General features: G+C 41.6%; 2 protein-coding genes across 3 annotated transcripts in view; both read right to left on the bottom strand.

Annotated features, from left to right (window-relative positions):
- Positions 1-2,354: 2,354 nt before the first annotated feature.
- LOC311519762 (uncharacterized protein) overlaps positions 2,355-22,038 on the bottom strand; it is a 52,619-nt gene continuing 32,935 nt past the window's right edge. The window contains exons 3-6 of the mRNA XM_084626640.1: positions 7,538-7,611; positions 7,378-7,425; positions 5,792-6,142; positions 2,355-4,417 (exon numbers count right to left, since the gene is read on the bottom strand). Coding sequence (XP_084482766.1) covers positions 2,957-4,417; positions 5,792-6,142; positions 7,378-7,425; positions 7,538-7,611 — 1,934 coding nt within the window. The 3' untranslated portion in view covers positions 2,355-2,956. The remainder of the gene's footprint in view (positions 4,418-5,791; positions 6,143-7,377; positions 7,426-7,537; positions 7,612-22,038) is intronic.
- Positions 14,895-20,182, bottom strand: LOC311519767 (uncharacterized protein). 2 transcript variants are annotated; one of them, XM_084626665.1, is made up of 4 exons: positions 19,159-20,182; positions 18,330-18,407; positions 17,377-17,464; positions 14,895-16,324 (listed from the first exon to the last, which is right to left on the bottom strand). In XM_084626665.1, the coding sequence occupies exon 4, from the start codon at positions 16,167-16,169 to the stop codon at positions 15,549-15,551; it is 621 nt and encodes a 206-aa protein (XP_084482791.1). In that variant the 5' UTR covers positions 16,170-16,324; positions 17,377-17,464; positions 18,330-18,407; positions 19,159-20,182; the 3' UTR covers positions 14,895-15,548. The 2 variants fall into 2 exon arrangements, with proteins under 2 accessions (XP_084482791.1, XP_084482792.1); XM_084626666.1 differs by lacking the exons at positions 17,377-17,464; positions 19,159-20,182 and having other exon boundaries at positions 18,330-18,770.

Here is a 22,038-nt window from a genome sequence, read left to right as displayed (position 1 = left end):
CTCTACACACAGTCCTGCACAGAGAAATGTTGGCACACGAGGGGCATGGCCAGTGGTTCTGTTGTTCAGTGGAGCTCCAATATTTCACACTTCCAAACTTTCCCCCATACATTCCGGTGACGTTTCTGTGAATTTTCAGTCTTTTCCAGAATTTGGCCCTTGTTGCTTAATCATTTTACATCAGGAGACAAAAGTAGTGGGAGAGGCATCCATAAAACTCTGTTTGTAGGCCAGTAACCCAGATTTCATACCCCAATTCAGCAAAGCACATCAGCACATGCTTGGTTTTAAGTATATGTATAGTCCCACTGATTTTAATGGGACTTCGCATGAGCTTAAAGTAAATTACATAGCAAAAATGCTCTGCTGAATCAGCAAATACTGATCCCATATCAAGGGGTCAGTACTCCACCAGTAATGTGAGGTCATTGTTAACAAAATAAGAGCTATTTTATTTGACATTGCCTTTTCATAATTCAAACTGCATTTGCAAATTGATTTGCGTTACTGGTCTGTAATTTTACAGCTTCTGACCTTAGATAATGTTTCACCGAGAGGTAAAATTCATGCAGTTTCATCTACTCGTATTTTACATAGATTCCTGGTTCCAGATCTCAAGCAGGATTGACTCAGGATTTCTCAGAACTGGAGCAATTACTGAATTTGAATTTCATGTAAGCACAATACATCATCTGCTCTGTGATCAACTCAGAGTCTTAAGTCTAATTACAAAAATTAACCCAGTTGATGTGCTTTCGTTTAGGAAATTTGTCCATCCTGCAGGTCCTTGTATTTAATTGCTTGCTGTGGATCAGCGTCATCAAGGCTGCTTAACGTTCCATGTTCTTTGGTACCACAACAAGTATTTGCAGGGGACCCCCCTCCCACAAACACTTGAACATGATGCTGGGATTGAACAAGAGCATTCCTTGCCCTTCATGAAGAATTTGATGTTGGGAGTACAGCTATGCCAACATAGGTTTAAAGCAAGTAGGGAGGGACTGCCCGAACCTGCCCTCAGCCAGGATGCTGCAGCTGGGGAGCAGCTCTAGAGTTAAGTTCCCAACATATTGGAGGTGGAAAAACTTCTCAGCCTCCTTGCCCTACTCCCTTCCACCATCACCAGCTCCAAGTCCAGCTCAGCCCACAATCCTCCTCCCATGCTACTCCCTGCAACCCCAGTACCAGCACCTAGATAGACTCCCATTCCAACTCCCCTCCAGCTTCAGCACCCTTGTTTGTTCTCCCTTCCCACCTCCTGCACCATCACTACAACCCAGGCGCATTCTCAACTCTCCTTTGTCTTGCTCATTAACCTCCCTTTCCCTTATCTCTCTCCGTTTTCTTCTTCCATCACCAATGTGTGGCCACGCTTCTGATTGCGCCCTTCCTCCCAGCTTCCCCATACCACCTTCCCTCCACTGCCCCAGCCTTCCGAACGCTCCTGTCGTCATCCTCTTCCTAACCACCACCAGAGGATTGGAGCAGGATCCAGAAGGGCTGTCACCTTCTGTGCACAGGTTCATCTTGTTACTAGCACGGCCATGTAGGTGCATGCCGAGAAAACTCCACATCCTCAGTCATGTTCAGAGTTCTGTCATGTTCAGAGTCCTCTGCGTCTTTCTACCGTCCAGTACTGGCAATAGGAGATTTCAGCCCTATGTGATTGCTAAGCTTTTAAATGATAATGATTGCATTCTGAACAGAGGGGGGTCAGTCAGGGTCAATGGTATGTGTATGTTTGTGCACCTCTGAACACGGGACTGTCCTTGGTTTGGTCTAGCATAGAGACAGCTTCACTCCCAGTGCATTTAGTGGAGGCTGCACTTCTGGGAATGGTAATAGAGCATCAGAGAAAGAGGATTAGCTGATGTTGCAATAATATTCCACCTAGGATCTCTTTTTGAAAGCGGCATTTTGAAGAGGGATGCTTCAAAATGCTGGCCTCCTGCTGCAAAATCAGCACAAGTACAGGGTTTGCATCTGATCTCATTGGTGTGAGAGCAAGTCAAAAATGACTCCACTGTCTTACACTGGTATAAAAACAGTGTGAGATCAGAATTAGGCACTATTTTTCCTTAAGTGGTTCATCCATCTGAGTTGGCCATGCTGCATATGTTAAAGTTACCAGTTAAGAAAACTCTTTGTTTCTGCTCACAGCAGTTAGACTCCAAATAATGTTTCATTTTAATATAACCTAATAGCGAAAACTCAAACCATGTGACTATTTAGTCTGGTGTTTTTAATATTAATTAGGGGAGTCAAATAGGATTATTGTTAACACTGAAATAGTGATGCCATCAATGCAAAAGGATACAACTACGTTTTCTGTGCATTTATTACAAAATATTACGTACGTCCCATACTGAAGTGATACTTCATACACTGTACGTGCAGTGACTAGCCGCTCTCCTTGTTATGTGCAGTAGTGGCAATTAATTTAAAGTGCATTTGGACTGTAGACAAATGAATTTAAAGAAGTTGTAGATGCAAATATTTGTGTAATAAATCTAAGCATCCATTCTCTCCTTAATGCTCAACCATCGCTCCTAACAATGTTCATGGACATAATGCAATGAATTATAGGAGAACATAAAGCTAGCACAGTGGTGGGTCTATCTTCCCTGAAAAATACATTTATTTTATTTGCAAACACTTCTCCTAACTAATATTTAGCTTTTCCCTTTTTTTTACTAATTCAGTTCTAGGATCATAAATCAGCTTCTCACTTAGATTTATCCTTTTCATATTTAAAGCATCATTTTTCATTTAATTTCACATTGGGCAAACACCAGCTGAAATAGTGAAATCCTACAAAATCATCATGCCCTTATTGTTCACAGAATATTTCTCAGAAGGAACTGCTGACCTTAATACTGTTTATAGGGTAAATAAATTAAAAGATTTTCCCCTCCCCCCCACAAGTCATATATAGTTTGGATTTTTAATGTATATTTTAATACCCATCCTGGCAGTCATTGTCATCATAATCACCAATGGGTTTGTTGTGATAAACATCAAGTACTAACTTTCTGCTTTCAATGTCCATGCTCCTTGATACACTATCATCTTCCTGGCTGCTTGATTGACTTGCAGTGTGCTCTCTGGATTCACTATCTTCCTCTTCATTCGATTCACTTTCACTGGTTTCTGCAGACTTGCTGTCTTGGCCTTGCTGCTCTTCAGAACTGATGTCCTCTTCATTCGAATCACTGGCATTGCTCTCTTCACTGCTACTGCTCTCTTCTGAAGCACTTCTGCTCTCAACCGATTTACTGTGAGATGGTCCATCCTTATCTTCTTCTGATTCCAAGTTGTCCTCTGATTTGCTATGGTCCCTCGTGTCTTCTGTGGATTCACTGTCACTTTCTGATGTATTGCTGTCATCCTCAGAGGAGTCTCTGTCTTCCTGACCTTCTTTAGATTTGCTACCGCTGTGTTCATCTGATTTGCTATCCACGTCTGTGGAGTTTTCCTCATTTTCTTCCTGGGATTCACTACTCTCTTCACTTGATTGACTGGAGACATCCTCCCTGGAGTGGCTGGTGACATTTTCCTTTGACTGGCTGGTGACATCCTCTCTGGAGTGGCTGGCAACGTGTTCTTCAGAACAACTGTTGTCTTCTGTGGACTTGCTGTCCTCTTTGGATTTACTGTCATTGTGCTCTGCGCTATCATCCTCTTCTGAAGTATCATCACCATTTCGGAACACATGGCTCTGGGAAGGTTTCTGTGATTTATTGGTGCTTTTCCGCTTGCCGTAGCGGTGCTCCCTACTGGTTTCTTGGCTGCTCTCTTTGGAATGAATGGCACCGTGAACCATGTTGGAATTGCCAGCTTCACTCTCAAAGAAGGATGGGTCATCGCCTTGCATTCCTTCATCATCAGAATCATCCCTCTCCTCTTGGCTACTGCAGGCACTGTCACTGTTGCCTCGATTTCCTTTGCTGGGGACATGCCTGCCACGACTGGCATCCTCCCCATGACCAAAGCCTCTGCTCTCGCTGCTGCTGCTGCTCTCGCTGTTGCTGCTGCTCTCGCTGCTGCTCTCGCTGCTGCTGCTGCTGCTGCTGCTGCTATCTTTTTTCCCCATAGCGGTAGCTCTATGGTCACCATCTAGATCTCCATCAGCAACTGCACTGTGCTCATCTGTTCCAGCAGGACGAACAGGGTATCGAGGGTCTGCCCCCTTAATTTCTTCCTCGTTATTTTCATCAAAGGTATCATCTCCGCTCTCATCTTCCTCATCTGTCAGATAATTTCTTTCCTCGTCCCCCTTGCTAGAGTCGAAGCCGTTGGATAGGTAAAGAAATCCATCATTTTCAATGTCACCATTGTCTTCTGATTCTCTGCTGTCCCTGGCGTGGTGATCTCCATGGTCACTGCGGTCAATAGCAAGAATCTCGTTTACATCCTCCTAGAGATGTGGCAAAGAGAAATCATTGTAAACACTTCCTTCCTGTATTTTACAAATGCGACTTGTTTACTAAATTGTGTAGGCCAAATACTACTATAATTTATACTCGTGCTACTGCATCAAAATTCGTAATGCTACATGGGTGTAACTGAGAGCAGAATTTGGCCCAGTATGCCTTAAAATGTATATCTAACAAATTAGATTTCAAACCACCAAATAAAATAATAATGTTACTTCAGTTAACATTTTAGGAGTCTTAAAAATAAGTCCCCCTAGAAATTGCTGCTCTACTAGGATTCAATTTAGATACTGTAAACAAGTAATCCACTCGTTTAAAATGTGTGTCCTCAATGGATTTATGGCAGGAGAGGGGTGAATTTTAGTTTATGGCATTACTTGGTTTGGGATGACATGGCTTCATCACACTCACTATAAATAGAGCATGATGTGATATAACATGGCTCAAGCCACAAAATTCTGATCCACCTTTTGAAGTTCTGGGTGTTTGGATACAGGGATTTGGTTTGTTCCATTTCTACATGTAATTGTATATGCCTTAATATAACTCCTAAAATATTCTACAGTAATGGTCCACAACACTAAAAGCAGTGATCTGGCCCATTGCACCATTCTGAAAAAAGCCAGAACTTCCACATGGACTCCATGGTGCTGTGCTCTTTGGAAAATCTTGACCAGTGTTGTTTTCAAATTTATAGTAATTGATTTCAGGCCCATTTGTGCAATAAAAAATGGGAGCTGCTGATATTGAGCTCTTTTGAAAATCTGACCCATGGATGAATATTGAGTTTTTGTGCTTTGGACCATAAAGATGTAAGAAAATAATGCTTCCCATATGTCCACAGGTCTGTTAGGTATCTGAACAACGTTTTTCATGTGAAGGACTATAATCTAGTGGTGAAAAAAAACGGGGGATAGGGCTTCATTTCAGATATAATTTTACACAATTGTATATTTTTGGTTATGTTTTTCCATGTAGTCAAATTTTGTCCTATAACAATTTTGCATATATGTGAATTTCAAATACATCCAATTTGTTTGTCTTTAATTGACACACTGCTCCCATTACAAAGCCAGAGGAGTGATACTCTATTTCCCATGCACTTACCCAAATCCAAATTTGTTCTCCAAAACTCAGCTCAGTTAGCACAATCCTCTGTCTCTTGAAAACAGAGCCTGATCTGATTACAGTGCTAATTTACAGTAAATTATCTGGGATGTGTTATGTTGTAGCCCTATGTTTACGGCAGATTGAATTAAGACTGCTAACCACTTTTTCTACTCAGTCAACTGGCAGAAGAAGAATGTTATCTGCTAGGAAACTGAGCCTTATACAGGAGAGCTATGTACACTTACCAGAGAGTTTTTCTCAGTTGATTGATCACCATGACTGTTTTCATCTACTTCTTCCACATCATCAAGGTCACCAGAATCCTCATGATCAGCCCAATTTTTACGATGAGCCTGCTGAATTCGGAAACTGTCATCCTCTTCATAGTCTTGAGTGCTCCTTGCATCGACATCATCTGGATGACTTTCAGAGCTCCTGCTAGAAACCACGGATGGGTCGTGGTTTTCTTCATCAGTGCCATCATGCTCATCAGCATTGGAGTCCTCTCCTCCAGTTTCTGCACTGCTTTTAGGACTGCTGTAAGCATCGCCAGCCCAATCTGCTTCCTCATTCAGACTTTCTTCGCTTGCTGTGTCCTGTACAAAAAGGCGAAATTAAGGTACTTTGATTAAGCAAATGTTATTGCGGTTTTACTGATGCCATGGTAAGGGCCACATTGTGTCCATTGGTGTAAAGTAAACTGCTTATTACCGTTTGGCTTTGGGTCAGGCAAGCAGTGTGAAGACTCTTAATTACCAGTTCCTCTGCACGGGTTTTATTTGTTTCTAATGAGAACCACAGCTTGCCTTATGCAAGAAACCCCAAACATTTGTTTATGCTTCATCTTGCGGTTTTTATTGAGTAAAAGAGATGGGTATATATATATGATGGCTCTGTCTTAGTAACAGCTCATGCATTTTGAAGTGCTCTGAATCTTTTTATACTCAAGTAATCTCAGTTTGAGTAAAATAAAAGGAGTGTTTTTATTATAGTTGCCATGGATGCAGCTGGCGTTTCAAATGAACTAATTGGGTTTTTTGTAAAGGGATCATTCAAAATTATATCCAGAAATTATTTGGTGTTGTCACTTAAATTTCATTGATAGAGATTTGCGAAACCCTGGGAGGCTTTTGGGCTCAGGGAAACCAAAACCACAAGTGGTTTGGAGTCTACCAGTTCCATTTTTTTAGAACCAACAAAGTATAAGCTTTCAGAGTCAGGAACAAATTATTTGTCCCCCACTGGGAAGATGGGACTTTCTTCTTTCCAGTGGTATAAAGTTCCCATTTCTAGCATTATGGGTTTGGGAGATACCAAACTTGAAAGCTGTGATACTATTACATTTAAAGAGTAGCTATTGGTCCATGGCTGAACCATGCCTGTCTCGTGCCTCGCGCCTCGCATTGTGGGAAGGTCAGGAAGAAATTCCATATTTGGTGGTGAAGGGCGAAACATTGCTCTGGCAGCATTCCTATTTTAAATGGCAGCTCTCTGAAGCTGTTCAGATCTTTGGATTGTTACAGTAAGTCTTGTGGGGATAGATTAGTGGGCAGCACGTAGTTGAGGTGGCCGAAAGCATGTAATGCAATTTATCACCTAGTTATCATCTCCACATATGGGGGTTTGGGGGATGTAGAAATGGCTGAAACCATTATGAATTAAAATGACCTTGAAAAATGGATATAACTCAAAGCCTAGAGGTGTAGCAGCTATTTTAATCTAGTAGTGTTTCGAGCGCTATTAACCAGAGACCAGTTCCGCTTTACAATACTGTTTCATAAGCTATTTGCTGAAATAGAGTCTTCTGAAAAACTCTTGATGGTCAACTTACCCCCCATTCTTCAGAGCTCTCAGAATGGGCATTTTGATGGCTGGGCACCTAAACACATTGAAAAGACAACTTATGAATGAACAGAAGTGGTACAGAAGGTCTTGGGTATGCTTAAAATGCTGAAACTAGGGATTTTAATGATTTTATAATAAGTACTTACAGGATGAGCACAGGATAAAGCCCAGAGAGAGATTACCAGGAGTACTGTCTTCATATTGATTATAGTGTCTGTAGCTGCAATGAAGTAGGAGTGTTACAAAAGAGTATTTTCACATGCTCTTAATTGAAATTCAGCATAATTGATTATAACGGCATATAAGATTTTCAAAAGCACCTAGTGATTTTGGATGCCTCGGGTTTTGGTGCCCAACCTGAGACACCTTAAAAGATCCTGATTTGGAAAGAGTGCTGAGCACATGCTCTTGTCTAGCGCCCAAAATCTCTAGTGGCTTTTGAAGCTGGGCCATGAAGATTAAGTTAAATTTCATGTTTTGGTTTGGAATAGGGGATACCTGGAGAAATGCAGATTTTTCTTGATTAAACTGTAATGACAGGGTGCAAAACAGTTTATGATTCGCTAGTTCCTTAATAAGAAAAGGAGTACTTGTGGCACCTTAGAGACTAACCAATTTATTTGAGCATAAGCTTTCGTGAGCTAGCTGTAGCTCAAATAAATTGGTTAGTCTCTACGGTGCCACAAGTACTCCTTTTCTTTTTGCGAATACAGACTAACACGGCTGTTACTCTGAAATCTAGTTCCTTAATGACTGTGTCACCCAGGGCTGCTTATCAACCTGTTAAAAAGTTTAGTACCACAGATCACGGTCACAGTACCGAATGTTGTCTATTGCTATTGGTACTTTGTTTTAATATTTACATTTTCATCCTAAATTAGTAGTGGAGAAAAATCACATGGAGCCTTGCACACAATCTGTCCATCCCAAACAAAATTCTGGAATAGGCTAACTGTGTACTGGGGGGCAAATTCAGTCTCACTGAATCAGTCTAATGCTTCACAAAGAACAGATTTTAGGAGTGGGTTTAAGTAATCTTTTTCTTTGAGAATTAAACCCTTTTGTGTAACATCAACCATAAACATTGCAATGGGTAAGTCAACACATTTTCGCTCTTTCAGACTAACAGGGGGCCTGATTCTGCCACCCCGACTCACACGAAGTAGCATCTAACTACACAATAATTGTGGAGCAAGGCGCGCTGCAACAAGGGTAAAGGTGGCAGAATCTGTTCCACAGTGTCTTTGTGCAAAAAGATATATCTGAGACTGAGTCTATTGCACGGGATACTCTAACACCATAGCCGTCTGTCACAAATTTGCTGCATTTCCGCCCCCCCCAGGCAAAGAAAATCAGAATTATAAGGCCTCACATATAAACATCTTTACTCACAGATTTATACACTGGGTAAATCAGATAAACATGTGACACAGAAACAAAAGATAAATGTGCTCTAGGAAGGAAACACTACATTATTTTACTTGCTTAAATAAGCGCACACAGATCTCAAAATGAGAGATGAGCTTTTGCTTTTTCCTTAGAAAACAATCTGCCCCCTACCCCTCCTCTCTCTCTTTCCCAGAGATGTTCTGTTGTGCTTTTCTATAAATCACAGCTCAAGAACTGTTAACATGTACATGCTGTTTCATTTTTCAGAATAAACCAAAGAAATTAAAATAGTTACTTCTGTATGCACGTCACACAGGCTTTCTTCAGGACTTCTTAGCTTTGGCAAGTCAGATGTCACAAAGGCATAGGACCAGTTAAATACCTGTATCGCCCTGTTGCTTTGGTAGCTGGAGCCTCCTCCACTAGTGCATGAATTTAAACTCTGCTGCAGATATGATGGCCAATCTGCACTCTCACAGGGTGAATGATGTCATAAGGTGTCACTGGGAATCCAGCACCCCCACACTTCCTTCAGCCTCCAGAGAGAGATTTTCCCTAAAAAAAGCTTTTTGCGGTTTCAAAATGACTAGCCTAGTTTTCATATAATGAAAGATCTTGCTAAGGCTTTATTTTCATTTCTAAATTTATGCCATTCACATACATACAGGGTTACGAGCACAAACAATTAGAGTGTCACCCACACACATGGCCAGATCCCGGTCATACTCAGGCAGGGGTTGTTTCCTGTTAATGTATATTTTCAGGTCATACAAGCAGACAGTTTGTACACTTATGCTCCAGGAATTGTATGTTTTTAACCACCTTGTGAGAACACGCTGAAAAGGATCAGGATGAAATCTCCTTGTTCCACAGGTGCTATCTTCACACAGTAAATCTGGAAATGGAGAGCCTGGTCCCACTTTTCTCAAACTCAGTGGGCATTCTCCCATCAGCCTCTGTTGATCAGGCCCTAGCTCTGTTTATGGAAAGGAAAAGCTAAATAGGACTTGAGCCAAATAGATGCATGTGCTAGAGGAAGCCATACAGCAGTTCGGGTGGTGAGGTTTTTCTTGCCTTCTTTTATCATCCTCTAGAGGTCTGAATTTGGGCTGGGAGCCAGGAATTCCTGAGTTCTAATCCTGGGTTGGACATAGACTTCATATATGACTTTTGTCAAGTCACCTAACCCTCTCTGTTTCAATTTCCCCATCATTAAAATGAGGATAATAATACCTATCTGCATTGCTGTGTTGTCATGAGGATTAAATACTTTGAAAAGCACTATGTATGTGTTACACATAATTAGTACTGTTATTTTATTAGTTTCTCATATATATGTAAATAATATATATAAATAGAGAGAGAAAATTTTAGGCAATGTTAGTAAATACCAAACACACATTCCCTTTGGTTCTTTACCCCGGTTTATTCCAAGGAAGTGGATTTAAGGTCTAACGGGAAAAGTAGTGATGTGTTGCGAGGGAGTCTCTTCAAATGCTGCCACCAAACTGAAGGGAAGGTTGGAATAGTTTCCATGTCCTCATTTGGACATTCCTAAGTCATCCCTGCTGGAGGTGACTTAGTTCTTCAGCTCATAAAAATATGCCTGAAGTGCAAATATTTTGCCTTTGAAATGGACCAGCTTCCACTAAATTGCAAGGGTTTTCTTAAGTGATGTCCTAATGAAGGGTAACTCCAGACTTCCCTAAAGAGTTCTTACCTTTCTCCCCAACTTCAGACTACACAACGCTGTGTTATGCTCTCACTGTACTCAGTAGACTAAATTCAACTCTCAGGTTTAACATCAATAGTCCAAAGTATCTCTGCTGACTTCAGCAGCTTTACTCTGGAGTTACACTGATGTAACCGAGAATGGAATTTGGCTTGGTTTCTTTTTCAGTAAAAAGTATAAACAATTCCAGCGAAGGGCACTTTACGAGTTTTCTTTGCCAAGTGGTGTCACTTCCCTCCTAAGTTATGAGAAGGCATTTTTGTTCAACTGGGTAAAGGAATGAGTAGATTTCTCCCATCCCTCAGTCCCTCTCTCTGTAACGCATTTCCCCAGGAGATGTCGTGTTTAGTACAGGCCATGCGGAAAGAAATGGTGGGAGTCCTTTGTTAAGACATTGGCCGCACATCACTGAGGGAAAGCACTTGAAATAATTTTTCCAGTCATTTAGCTGCATGTCTCTCAGAAGCTGCGTATCGTGAGGTAAGACCACAAAAAGTGTGGCAAATAAAAACAAACTGCAATTAGCACAATATCCTGCTCCTGTGGAAGTCAGTGGGAACAGGGTCAGAACCAAAGTAAATTTTGAGATTTATTTTCCTTGCTTTTCTGTTGTGTGTGGGCACACAAAACTCCACAGTTCAGTCATCTGCAATGAGTTTTCCAGTCTTGAATGGAAACTACTCTTTATAAAATATTACTATGGGGTGGAATTGTTCTTGCTAGGGAAAAAAGCATGGAAGGGGGCATTTACAATCCTCTTTGAACTGCCCTTCCATTTGTGCAATAATCCGTTTTTGGGAGGAACAGAGAATTGAGCCCTTAGTTTCCACAAAATTATAGTACAATGACAACACTACTGAAACAAGGAGACTGCAGAGTTCATGCCGTTTTTTTTAAAAAAAAGTGTATTCCTAATGCAGTAAAAGACACAGTTTTCAAAGCAGAAATATGGGGAAACTCACACTATCAGTAATTTGCCAAAAATGTAATGTAGTTGTAAATGTAATGTAGTTGTAAACAGTTGTAAATGTAATGTAGTTGTAAACAGAGAATTGAGCCCTTAGTTTCCACAAAATTATAGTACAATGACAACACTACTGAAACAAGGAGACTGCAGAGTTCATGCCGTTTTTTTTAAAAAAAGTGTATTCCTAATGCAGTAAAGACACAGTTTTCGAAGCAGAAATATGGGGAAACTCACACTGTCAGTAATTTGCCAAAAATGTAATGTAGTTGTAAATTGCATTGACTTTTGTGCAGCTTCCCCTCAGTGCTATGGAAACCCTGCTTTGGGTGCAGGAGTCTCTCTGAGTAAGCTGTCATACAACAGCTTTGGAGGGAGGGGATTTCTTCCAGTGTTTTACTCTTAGCTGGCCTAAGGCTGGACTTCAGAAATTCCTTATTTCTGGATTTTAATCCCACCTTTGGTACCATCATCCTTTGTCAAGTGGATGAGTCATTAAGGGTAACATTTTTAAATGGGGCTTTCAGTGACGCTTGGGCTCCTAAATGCATAAGGCCTGAAGCCACAAAGACCCAGATTTCAATGGCAGCTAGGAGCCTAAATACCTTTGAGCATCTGGGCCACAGTTACTTTAAAAAATGAGACTTGGGCGCTTTTGAAAATTTTATCCTAAATTGTGTCTGCTTCAATTTCCCCATCGCTAAAAGGAGTATATTTACCTACATCATGAAGTTTTCATGAGGATTAATAAATTAATGAATGTCAGATGTTTTGAACATAGGTGCTGAATAACTGTTAATTATGTGATTAGTCATTTATTATTCTCTGTTCATAGTCTTTAATTGTTGACACAAACATAGATATATTTGTGAATTTTAAAATAATGTTGTAAAACAAATCTTGTTTTCCCCTATAGTCTGGATCAAGACGCCTTCCCTTGTGGGCTCCCACTGCAGAGATACCCTACTTTCTTCTCAGTATGGGTACTGGGTCTTTGAATTAAGCAAAAAAATGTGTGTGTGTGTGTGTGTGTGTGTGTGTGTGTGTGTGTGTGTGTGTGTGTGTGTGTGTGTGTGTGTGTGTGTGTGTGTGTGTGTGTGTGTGTGTGTGTGTGAGAGAGAAATGGTGCATAATGAATTAGATACGTCTCAACACTGGGGTAAATTTACAATCATGATGTTTATACTCCAGTAGCACCTAAAGCCCTCACTCAAGATTGGGACTCAGGTACGTTAGGCACTGTACAAACACATAGCAAAAAACAGTACCTGTCCCCAAAACCTTGCAATCTAATAAGACAAGACAGACAAAGACTAGAAGAAACAGAGTCTCAAGCTCATACAGCTGGTCAGTGGCAGTACCAGGAATAAACCCTAGGTCTCCAGTAGCCTGTTGCCTAGACCAGTTTCTCTGGCTCCCTTTTCTCAAGTGTTAATTTTCGCCCCCATCATTTTCAGTTTTTATAACTCTCTCCATTGAATCTGCCCACAGCAGCCATTTAGCTTCATGGTCTCTTCTATTTCCTTGTGCTTTCTTTGATTCTCATCCCTTTTTTTACAGTGTGCCTTTAGTTTAATTCTCTTTGTACATTCCTTTTATAACTATCCTCTTCCCTTCATTTCTATTGCAGTTGTAATTCTCTTTCCTCTTTCCCTTTATTTCTCTCCTTTTTCGATTGTACATTCGGCTTTCCATTCTGTTAGCTCCATCTGGGTCTGATCCAAAGCCCAGTGAAGTCAATGGAAAGACTGGTGTTGACTTCCATAGGCACTGGGTCAAATCTTTTGTGTTTTTACTCCCTTCTTCCATAAATGGCTTTCTTCCTTTCTCGTTGATTTTTGTTTGTTTGTTTGTGGTTTCATTGTCTGTCACATCAATAACCTGGGATGTGCTTTCCTCTGAACTTCAAACAAAATTACACTCCTAGGCTTCACATCACAAAGGAATTGTGCCTTAAACAATTATAGTGTTGGTTTTTTAGGTTGAACCTGCATTTAACTCAAGCTCCAAACACCTGACGTTGTCTTCTGTCAAAATGTCACTGTCTGGGTAAGTGATAAACATGAGCATTGCACATCCTGATAATACTCCTTGCAGCCTTCCTTTTTATTCCGACAAACCCTGGATATCTTTATACCATGATTAGCTATAGGTATTATGGGCTCACATCAGCCATTGCCTACAGTTTGGCCTTGTGACTCATTCAGCACCATCAACTTCCACTGAGAGCAACAAGAGTTGAGTGTGGTTAGCACCTCATAGAATGGCCTGTAACTTTCATGTGAATGGGCTGCAGAGTAAATCATATATTAAAGATCCTCTTCTGGTCCCATTTAAGTCAATAACTACATTTTAATAGGAGCAGTAACAAACCCTAAATGCAGGACTCGTCAAAGGATGAGATGATCTTTCAAATAAATTTGGTCTGGATATTCCAAACCCCTCTAGTGTTGCATGAGGGTGCAGCAGGTGCTTTTGGGGAAGGCAGCCAAAATCCTGTCCACTGTATTCTCTGAATTAGTGTGGGACAGTAATAGCATTGAACTTAAGGGGACTACTTATGTTAAGGGCAGGGATAGTCTCTTCTGTGTTTGTACAGTGCCCAGCAGAATGGGGCAAAGGCAACCACTAGGTGAACTAGGCGGTCACCTAGGGCGCCAAGTGGTTGGAGGCGGCCAAAAGTGCACTCTGGGGAGGCAGTGGAGCGGTGGTGAGCTGGGGCAGGTGGGTGTGGGGAGGGCCGCCTGCAGCAAGTAATGGGGGGAGGCGGTGCACAGGAGAACCGCTCCTCGCCCCAGCTCACCTCTGCTCCGCCTCCTCCCCTAAACATGCCGCCCCACTCTGCTTCTCTCCCTCCCAGGCTTGCGCGCCGAACAGCTGATTGGCGCTGTAAGCCTGGGAGGCGGGAGAAGCGGCGGTGCGCTCGGGGAGGAGGCGGAGCAGAGGTGAGTTGGGGCGGGGAGTTGCCACACGCGGCTCCCCGGGCCGAGGGAGGGGGAGCGGGGAGCTGCCGCACGGCTCCCCAGGCCGAGGGGAGGGAGGGAGAGAGGGGGCGGTGGGGAGCTGCTGCAGGGGGTCACCTCAGGGCGGGGGGGGTGGGGGTGCAAGGTGGAAGTTTCGACTAGGGCGCAAAACATCCTTGCAGCAGCCCTGTATCTGGGCTCTGTAAATACATAGATCTTTACGTTTTAAGCTGGGCCTATGTGTTCTTAACTGCATTCTGAGGTGCCTAGTGCACTTTCAGGTGTTGTAAAATGATTCATATTAACAAGAAGAATTTTTGATTTTACTACAAACTTTCTATGCCATTCTTTTAACACTGCCAGTAAAACCAAGACTCCTTCCCAATAAGAAGGCAAATAGACTACATTTTAAAAAAATCTTTATTTTACAGATTACCTATTTCATCTTCTAAAAATACGATTTTGAAATGATTGGATTAAAAGAGAGGGAAAGTTACATACAACTGTCATTAAATGGAGAATGTGGGTTTACCAGCAGCATACAGGAATATCACATGGAAAGAGGGTGCGTGTGTGTGTGTGTGAGATCTATATATTAGCAATACACATGTTTAATAATAATGTTACCCACAATTTGTGGTTTGTCCTAGATTGAGGGACAACTTATAAATCTTCAAGTATTATAATTTACTGATACATTCTGATGCTAAATCATCCCACAGTTTCAAACACTCACTAGTTTTCATTTGAATGTGATGTACAATTTAATAAAATTATAGCAACTGAAAATGTTACTTTAACATATGCATTCAGTATTTATTTTCATTTATTGACTGGAATTGGACGGCACTGCGGGAATACATTTTTCCTCTAGCCTTGCTCTAAGGTTGCTTAGTATCTTTGATTACAGTTCAGATAATGTCTAGGTACTACTGGTGTTTTTGTTTAAGTCCTTTTTCCCTTCCCACCTACACAAATTCCATTTGCTCTAAATTAGTGTCAATGTCACTACGGATTTTCATTTCCCCAGTTCTAATCATCACTCGCTGAGTCCTTGCTATTACTGCCTTCACTTTGTGATTGGCTTTCGCTCTTACCGTCTTTGTCTTCTAACTTTGCGCTACCATCACTGTCATTTTCCTCAGATTGGCGGTCTGTTGGGAGTTCTGTATGGGGTGAATTGCCACTGTTGTCACCACTACTGTCATTACTATTAGGTGCACGCTCACTCCTATCGGACTTGCTGTCACCTTCACTGCCACCTGATTCACTGTCACTAGTGCTATCAGTGCTGTCTGATTTGCCATCACTGTCACTAGTGCGATCACAGTTGCTGCCTTCTGATTTGTTGTCACTACAGGTATCGCTCTCGTGTCACTACTGTCTGATTTGGGGTCATCGTCACTGCTGCTCTCGCTGTCACTCTCGCTGCGGTCATTGTCCCTGTCTGAATCCTCGGTATCGCTGAATGATGTGCTTTCATGGTCCTCGCCGCCTGATTCCTTGGACTCGCTGGTATCCTCTTGCTGGCCGCTGCACTTGATCTCACTGTCAGGGTTTGAATCATCATCCTTTCTCAGGACTGACAGAGCCATCAGATTCATTGCTGTCAGTGGGGCCATCCCCTTGTATGAGTTCGTTAGAATCATGCATTTCATCACGGTCTTCACTGCTGATGTTGCCAGACTTCTCATCGGTACCTCTGGGTTCACTCTGCTGGCTGTTTGCATTTGGATTGCCAGTCACATGATTAATTCCACCTTTAGCGCTGCCATTTCCACTTCCAGTGTCACCACCTTCACTTTACCATTCCATCACCAGTGTTGCCTCCATCCACAGTAACTTCATTCCTGTTGCTGTCATTGGTGCTTTCATTATCGGGCTCCTATATGATTGGAAATGAAAGAAAGGATAGATCGATCCCAGGAAATAATTATTTGTAAACACCTGTCAAAGAAATGCATTCTTCAAGGTAAAGGCTTAAATATGGTGAACAAGAAAATGAAAAATAGGCCTATCCCCTAAGCTCTATCAACAAGTCCAAGTCTAGCAAGCTGCCGCTGCCTCTTCATAGAGTGAATTTCCTCCAGGTCAGCTTTTCCATTTCCTTTTTAAGCATCATATTTTCAAACCTATATATTCAAATGGCGCCCTCAAACTTTCCACATCCATTTGTGGATCACAAACAGTCCTGTGGGCAGTAGCAGAAATGTTGCATATATTTACTCATTTGCCTACACATTGCAATTAGAGATCAACCCAAGCCAAAGACCCAGATCTGGCTGAGATTTTCAATGGGAAATTCAATAGGAGCTGTGCACCTGATTCCCTTAAGATCCTTTGAAAATCCCAGACTATGCTTAGGAAGTCTGATGGTAAATACCATTTTTTAATCTCTTGATCATAGCGACTAAAACACCTGTTATGTTACAGTGTAGACCCAAGATCTGGAGAAATGCAGAGACGACTTAAAGCCATCTATGCAAACCCCTCCTCAGCCATTGCTCCCAACTCTGGCACCATATTACAAAACGTAATCCAAAGCCCAGAAATCAGATATTAATTCGTTGTTATTTATTTATGTAGACTATGGGCATACCCAAAATGTGCTGGATGCTTTTGAAACAAAGAGAAAGATACAGTTCCTGCCCCAAAGAGCACATAGTCTAAATATGAATGGTGGGGGAAAGTCTTACAAGACTGAAGCAAAGTGATGAGTTTGTTGTTAGGCTCACCCATGCCTATTTAGGTGTTTGCTTTTTTAAAAGTTAAAGACACTAAATTCCTCTCTCCTGCCCTCCCACCATAATTCAGCCCTCTTGCCAGTCTCACACATCAGTTTTTCATTGCCAGTGTCCTTGCACTCCTCCCTCCATGAAAAGAAGTTCACGCCTGAGATTAGACAAATACAGCATCAATTTTTTTCCAAAAACACACCCTGTTGTGTCACTTCTAGCTTTTCTGGAGAATGCAAATACCCATGTATGTCAACAGCATCTCCGCCCTGGGTGTGGAGTTAAGCCACCTGTCAGATGAGAGACGAACAATTAACTACCGAAAATACCCATGACCACTGTTCCCTCTAAGCTGGGCGTGTGCGCGCACACACACAGATCCTAAACCCTGTGCACACGGCGAAACCGCACAACAATTTGCACAGCAGCACAATAATTGGCACACGGCCTGTCAAAAATTTGCACAGAAGACATTTTTGGGCACACGGCCTGTCAAAAATTAGAGGGAACGTTGCCCATGACTGGTATAGTCAGTCCTCCAAATTTCATCTGTAAAACAAGCAGTAGCAAATCACACTTCCGGGATTAAGGGCCAGGCCATCCTCTGTGTAGTCTTTTTCTACAGAGTGAAGCAGGAAACAATGTGGGGAACTTGTATAGTTTCCTTGGTCCACATTGCTCACCTACAATGCCACTTTTTAAAGTTATCTTTAGAGATGAGGTGAATCAAAACCTCAGATGCAGTCATCAAACCCATGGAAATTCAGAGAAGCATGGATGAGAGACCAAACACAAACCCAAAGTCTCAGCTCATGTCCTAGCTACTCTCCTCACAATCTACTTATTTGTGTGAGAGCACAAGGACTGCAAGTATGTCTGGCCCACGCACAGCCTGCAGTAGTGGCGGGGGTGGCTTTTGTACACTCCCCAAGAACTGAGCACTCACGTAACAGCCAAGCAGAATCTGGCTGTGATTGCAGGACGGAGCCCTGTGCTATATTTGGCTGCAGTGACCTTTCTAAAACTGTACAGGGGCTTTATTTCTTTCTTTGGCTTTCATCCGGTAGATCACTTTATAAAAATGGTGAGACGACATAAAGACTGGGTGGCATTTTCAAAGTGGGGAAGGAGGTAGGTAGGAGAATTGAAGCTTACGGGGAAGGCGGGGGGAATCGCATGGCTCGCTTGGTGTTCTCCAGCAATGCTGTCATTCTCCTTTTCACCTAGATGTATCTTTTAAAAAGAAGACAAAGGTTCTTATGTGAATCAAAGGGAATAAAAATAAAAGTGATCAATAAGAGGTAAAGAGGTAGTTTGTTTGATTTTCCAACTTTTGGGGCCAGATATAGAACCCTTACCTACAACAGCAACCAGTTACTTACTCAGACAGTCCCCTGTGGCTTCAGTGGGACTATTCATGGGAGTAATTGCTCACCAGTATGGGTAAGGGATTGATTATGTAGTCCCCACTAAGGAAGATTTTTAAGACTTAAGACTTAATGGAGTAGCCCAGGCTACTGCCAGACTGCAAAGAAGTATAATGATATTCTTCACCTTCTTTAGTGTTCTCAGTCTGGAACAATATAAATGGACTGGGAAGAAACAGATTATAAAATGAATCAGAAATCTGAACACATGTATCAAATGTAAATGCTATAAAATTAGTATACAATCAGAGGATGTATACACGCTTAAGACATGTACATCATATTATTGTATAAAGTATCTCTGGTCCTTAGTACAAATATGTGAATGCTCTTAAAGCAAATACCACACTAATCACTTTATTTTACAAGTTTTATAAGTAGATGCAAACAAACTGCACATTTTGTGGACCAGGTCCTCAATCAGCAACGCTCTGCTGGTGACAACAGACAACACTGATTTACATCAGCTGATGATCTGGCTGCTGTCTCTTTCACTTTCTCAATCACAGTCATTTCAGCCACCTATTTGCAAAACTCTGCAGTGATGGGCAGGAGACCTGGGTTTGATTTCTGGTGCAGATCCAATCCCAAAACCAGCATGGGCTGTTGATGCATAGCCTCTAATCTCTGAAATAATACAAAAATACAGGGTTCTTTCCTGAATAAACCTGTGTAGTCTTTATTCATGCAAGTACCCCTATGCAAGTTAATGGGAATGTTCACTGGAGAAAGGATTACCTACCTGTTGACTTCAATGAAACTATTCATCTTGCATGGTGCACAGGTCTTTGCAGGATGAGGTCCTAGATCCTTGTAACATAGTTATTGCATCCTCTCACTATAATGTTGTATAATCCCATCGCACACATGGGAGTCTGTTGTAAATTTAATCTGTTCAAAAGATGTGCAAAAAAATAACTCCATTCCACTCCTCTGTTATCAAATGCTTGACCATTTAATAAATGTGCCCAAACTCAGACGGGTTGGTTGGTATTCTACCTGATGGATTTTTGTTTTATGCTTTATGTTTATGGGAGCTGCGTAATTTATTTCATGAAGCCATAAACTACAATATTATCTGGAGAAGCTTAATTAAAAAAAGCAATGTGGCTGAACCTCAGGTATAAAACATGTGTTTGTTGACCAGTCTAGGGACTCAGCTGACTTGGGGTGGTATGTGTACCAACAATTACTGGACTACACAATGCTTGTGCTGGAAATTGTACTGTAGAGCATAAGCAAAGCATCTAAGACAAACAGCCTCCTTGCTTTTCTCTTGTTACTGTTTCATTTCTTCCAGACGAATATTTTCGCATTATCGGCCTTTTTCTTAACATGATCGGAACATTCCTGTCGACACTGGGGGACAATTACAACATCAGCCTGGCATTATTTCAATGCAAATTTGTAAATAGTCCTGTGCTGGCTCAAAACTGGGCCCAGATTTCACCATGGAGGTACATGCAACTTAGTTACTATTTTGATTAACCTAGTCTGAGTTTCAAGTTTGAAATAAAGCCAAGTGAGTTTTTCCTGGGTTTAAGTTTTCTCATGAAGATTTCACACCACTCTGGTTTGTAAAGCTCAGAAAAGTAGAGTGAGACAGAAGTCCAACTATTTAAACTGTAAAAGAACAGTAAGAAATGGAAAAGACATGGGCAAAATTAAGTGAGATCAATGCCTATTAGATTAGGGTTGCTAGTAAAGATAGAAATTTGGTTGTCTAGTGGAGGAGAGGGAAAGTCTATATGGGACATATGAATACTCTGTCATAAACAGAAATCTATATCCTTTTTGGTTTGTATATTATTATAATTAAGTTTTCATTTTGTTTAACTTTATGACTGCTGTGTGTAACTGGGAAGGAAGCAATACCACAACCTTCTTGAAAGCTTGAAAACCCCCCCACAAGATTATAGGATCTTAGAAAAATGTTTGGTACAAGCAGGGCTTAAGTTCTCACAGAGTATTTCATGGAGCCCCAGGCCTCTGCCCTGTGGGTTTGAAAATACTGTCTGGTGCTCCACTCCACACAGCTCCAGCTGAATTTAAGCCTGGGCTGCAAATATTCATTTAGGACGAAGTCCCGTATTAGATGTGTAGCTCAGCTGTTCTTTCAGCTGAGGCAAAGCTGTAATTCTTTTAGAAAAATATTTGTCATGTAAGGAGGGAGGAGAAAAGGTTGGGGTTGGTTTACAAAATTACCTTTCTGACATCTTCTCCCCACCAGGGGCAAAGAGGGAGTCTAGTCCAAAGGATAATGCAAAACTGATCATTATCTGTCTGGGAAAACAGTAGACTTCTGGGATGAGTTCACAAGTGAATCTATCTTTAAATATATAAACTAGAGTGTATTAAACATGAGAGAAAACTTTGTCCTGCAGGCCATTTGGGATTTTAGATATGACATAGCTCAACCACAATGAATCAAAGCTTTTGAGACTTTTTAATTCTTATTTTAGTCCTTTTTCTTTTTAAGAAATTGCTTATATAGAATGTCTGCTGTAGTTTTTCTCCAAGCTGCATTCTGTGATCCCAGTCCTGAGAAGAGATATGCACATGCTTAACTTTATCCACTGTGAGTAGTCCTGTTGACTTCAGTGAAACTATTCATCTTGCATGGTGCACAGGTCTTTGCAGGGTGAGGTCCTAGATCCTTGTAACATAGTTATTGCATCCTCTCACTATAATGTTGTGTAATCCCACCACACACATGGGAGTCTGTTGTAAATTTAATCTGTTCAAAAGATGTGCAAAAAAATAATTCCATTCCACTCCTCTGTTATCAAACACTTGACCATTTAATAAATGTGCCCAAACTCAGACAGGGTAGCTGGTATTCTACCTGATGGATTTTTGTTTTATGTTACATCTTGCTTTGTCACGTTGTTACCTTGCATGATAACCGCGGATTGCAATGTTGTCCTGCATAAAGCAATACAGTGGAACAAATCTTGCCTGCTGTTTTAATATGAGCAGCCTACCACTGAGTTTGAGGGATCATTCCTGTGAATAAAGTGAGCAGAATGAGACATAGGCTATCAGAAAACTACTCAAAGCCTAGTTTTATATTTAATATTTTATTTATGGGTTGATTTATAGAATTGGATACAAGTGTGTGTTTATGTCTGTTGTAAATGTCTCCTTAAGATGTTTCAACAATAGAGAGAGACTCCCATTGATTTCACTGGGCTTTAGATCAGCTGATTGTGGCTATGTTTCCATTCAGAGCTAGAGGTGTGAGTCCCAGCCCCCACAGACATCCTGGCACTCGCTCTCATCAAGCTAGAGGGCTAAAAATAGCAGCGCAGCTGGGGTATCGCGGCAGCACAGGCTAGCTGCCCCAGGTACAAACCCTCCCAGACCCCCTGCGGGTGGCTATCCCGTGCTGCTGCGCACTACTCCCCGGGCCACTGCAGCTACACTGCTGCTTTTAG

The sequence above is a fragment of the Lepidochelys olivacea genome, assembly GCF_965140295.1.
Source record: "Lepidochelys olivacea isolate rLepOli2 genome assembly, chromosome: 4".
Classification (NCBI taxonomy): domain Eukaryota; kingdom Metazoa; phylum Chordata; order Testudines; family Cheloniidae; genus Lepidochelys; species Lepidochelys olivacea.
Note: the sequence above shows the minus strand (reverse complement) of the source record. Positions and strands in the feature narration are given on the sequence as shown.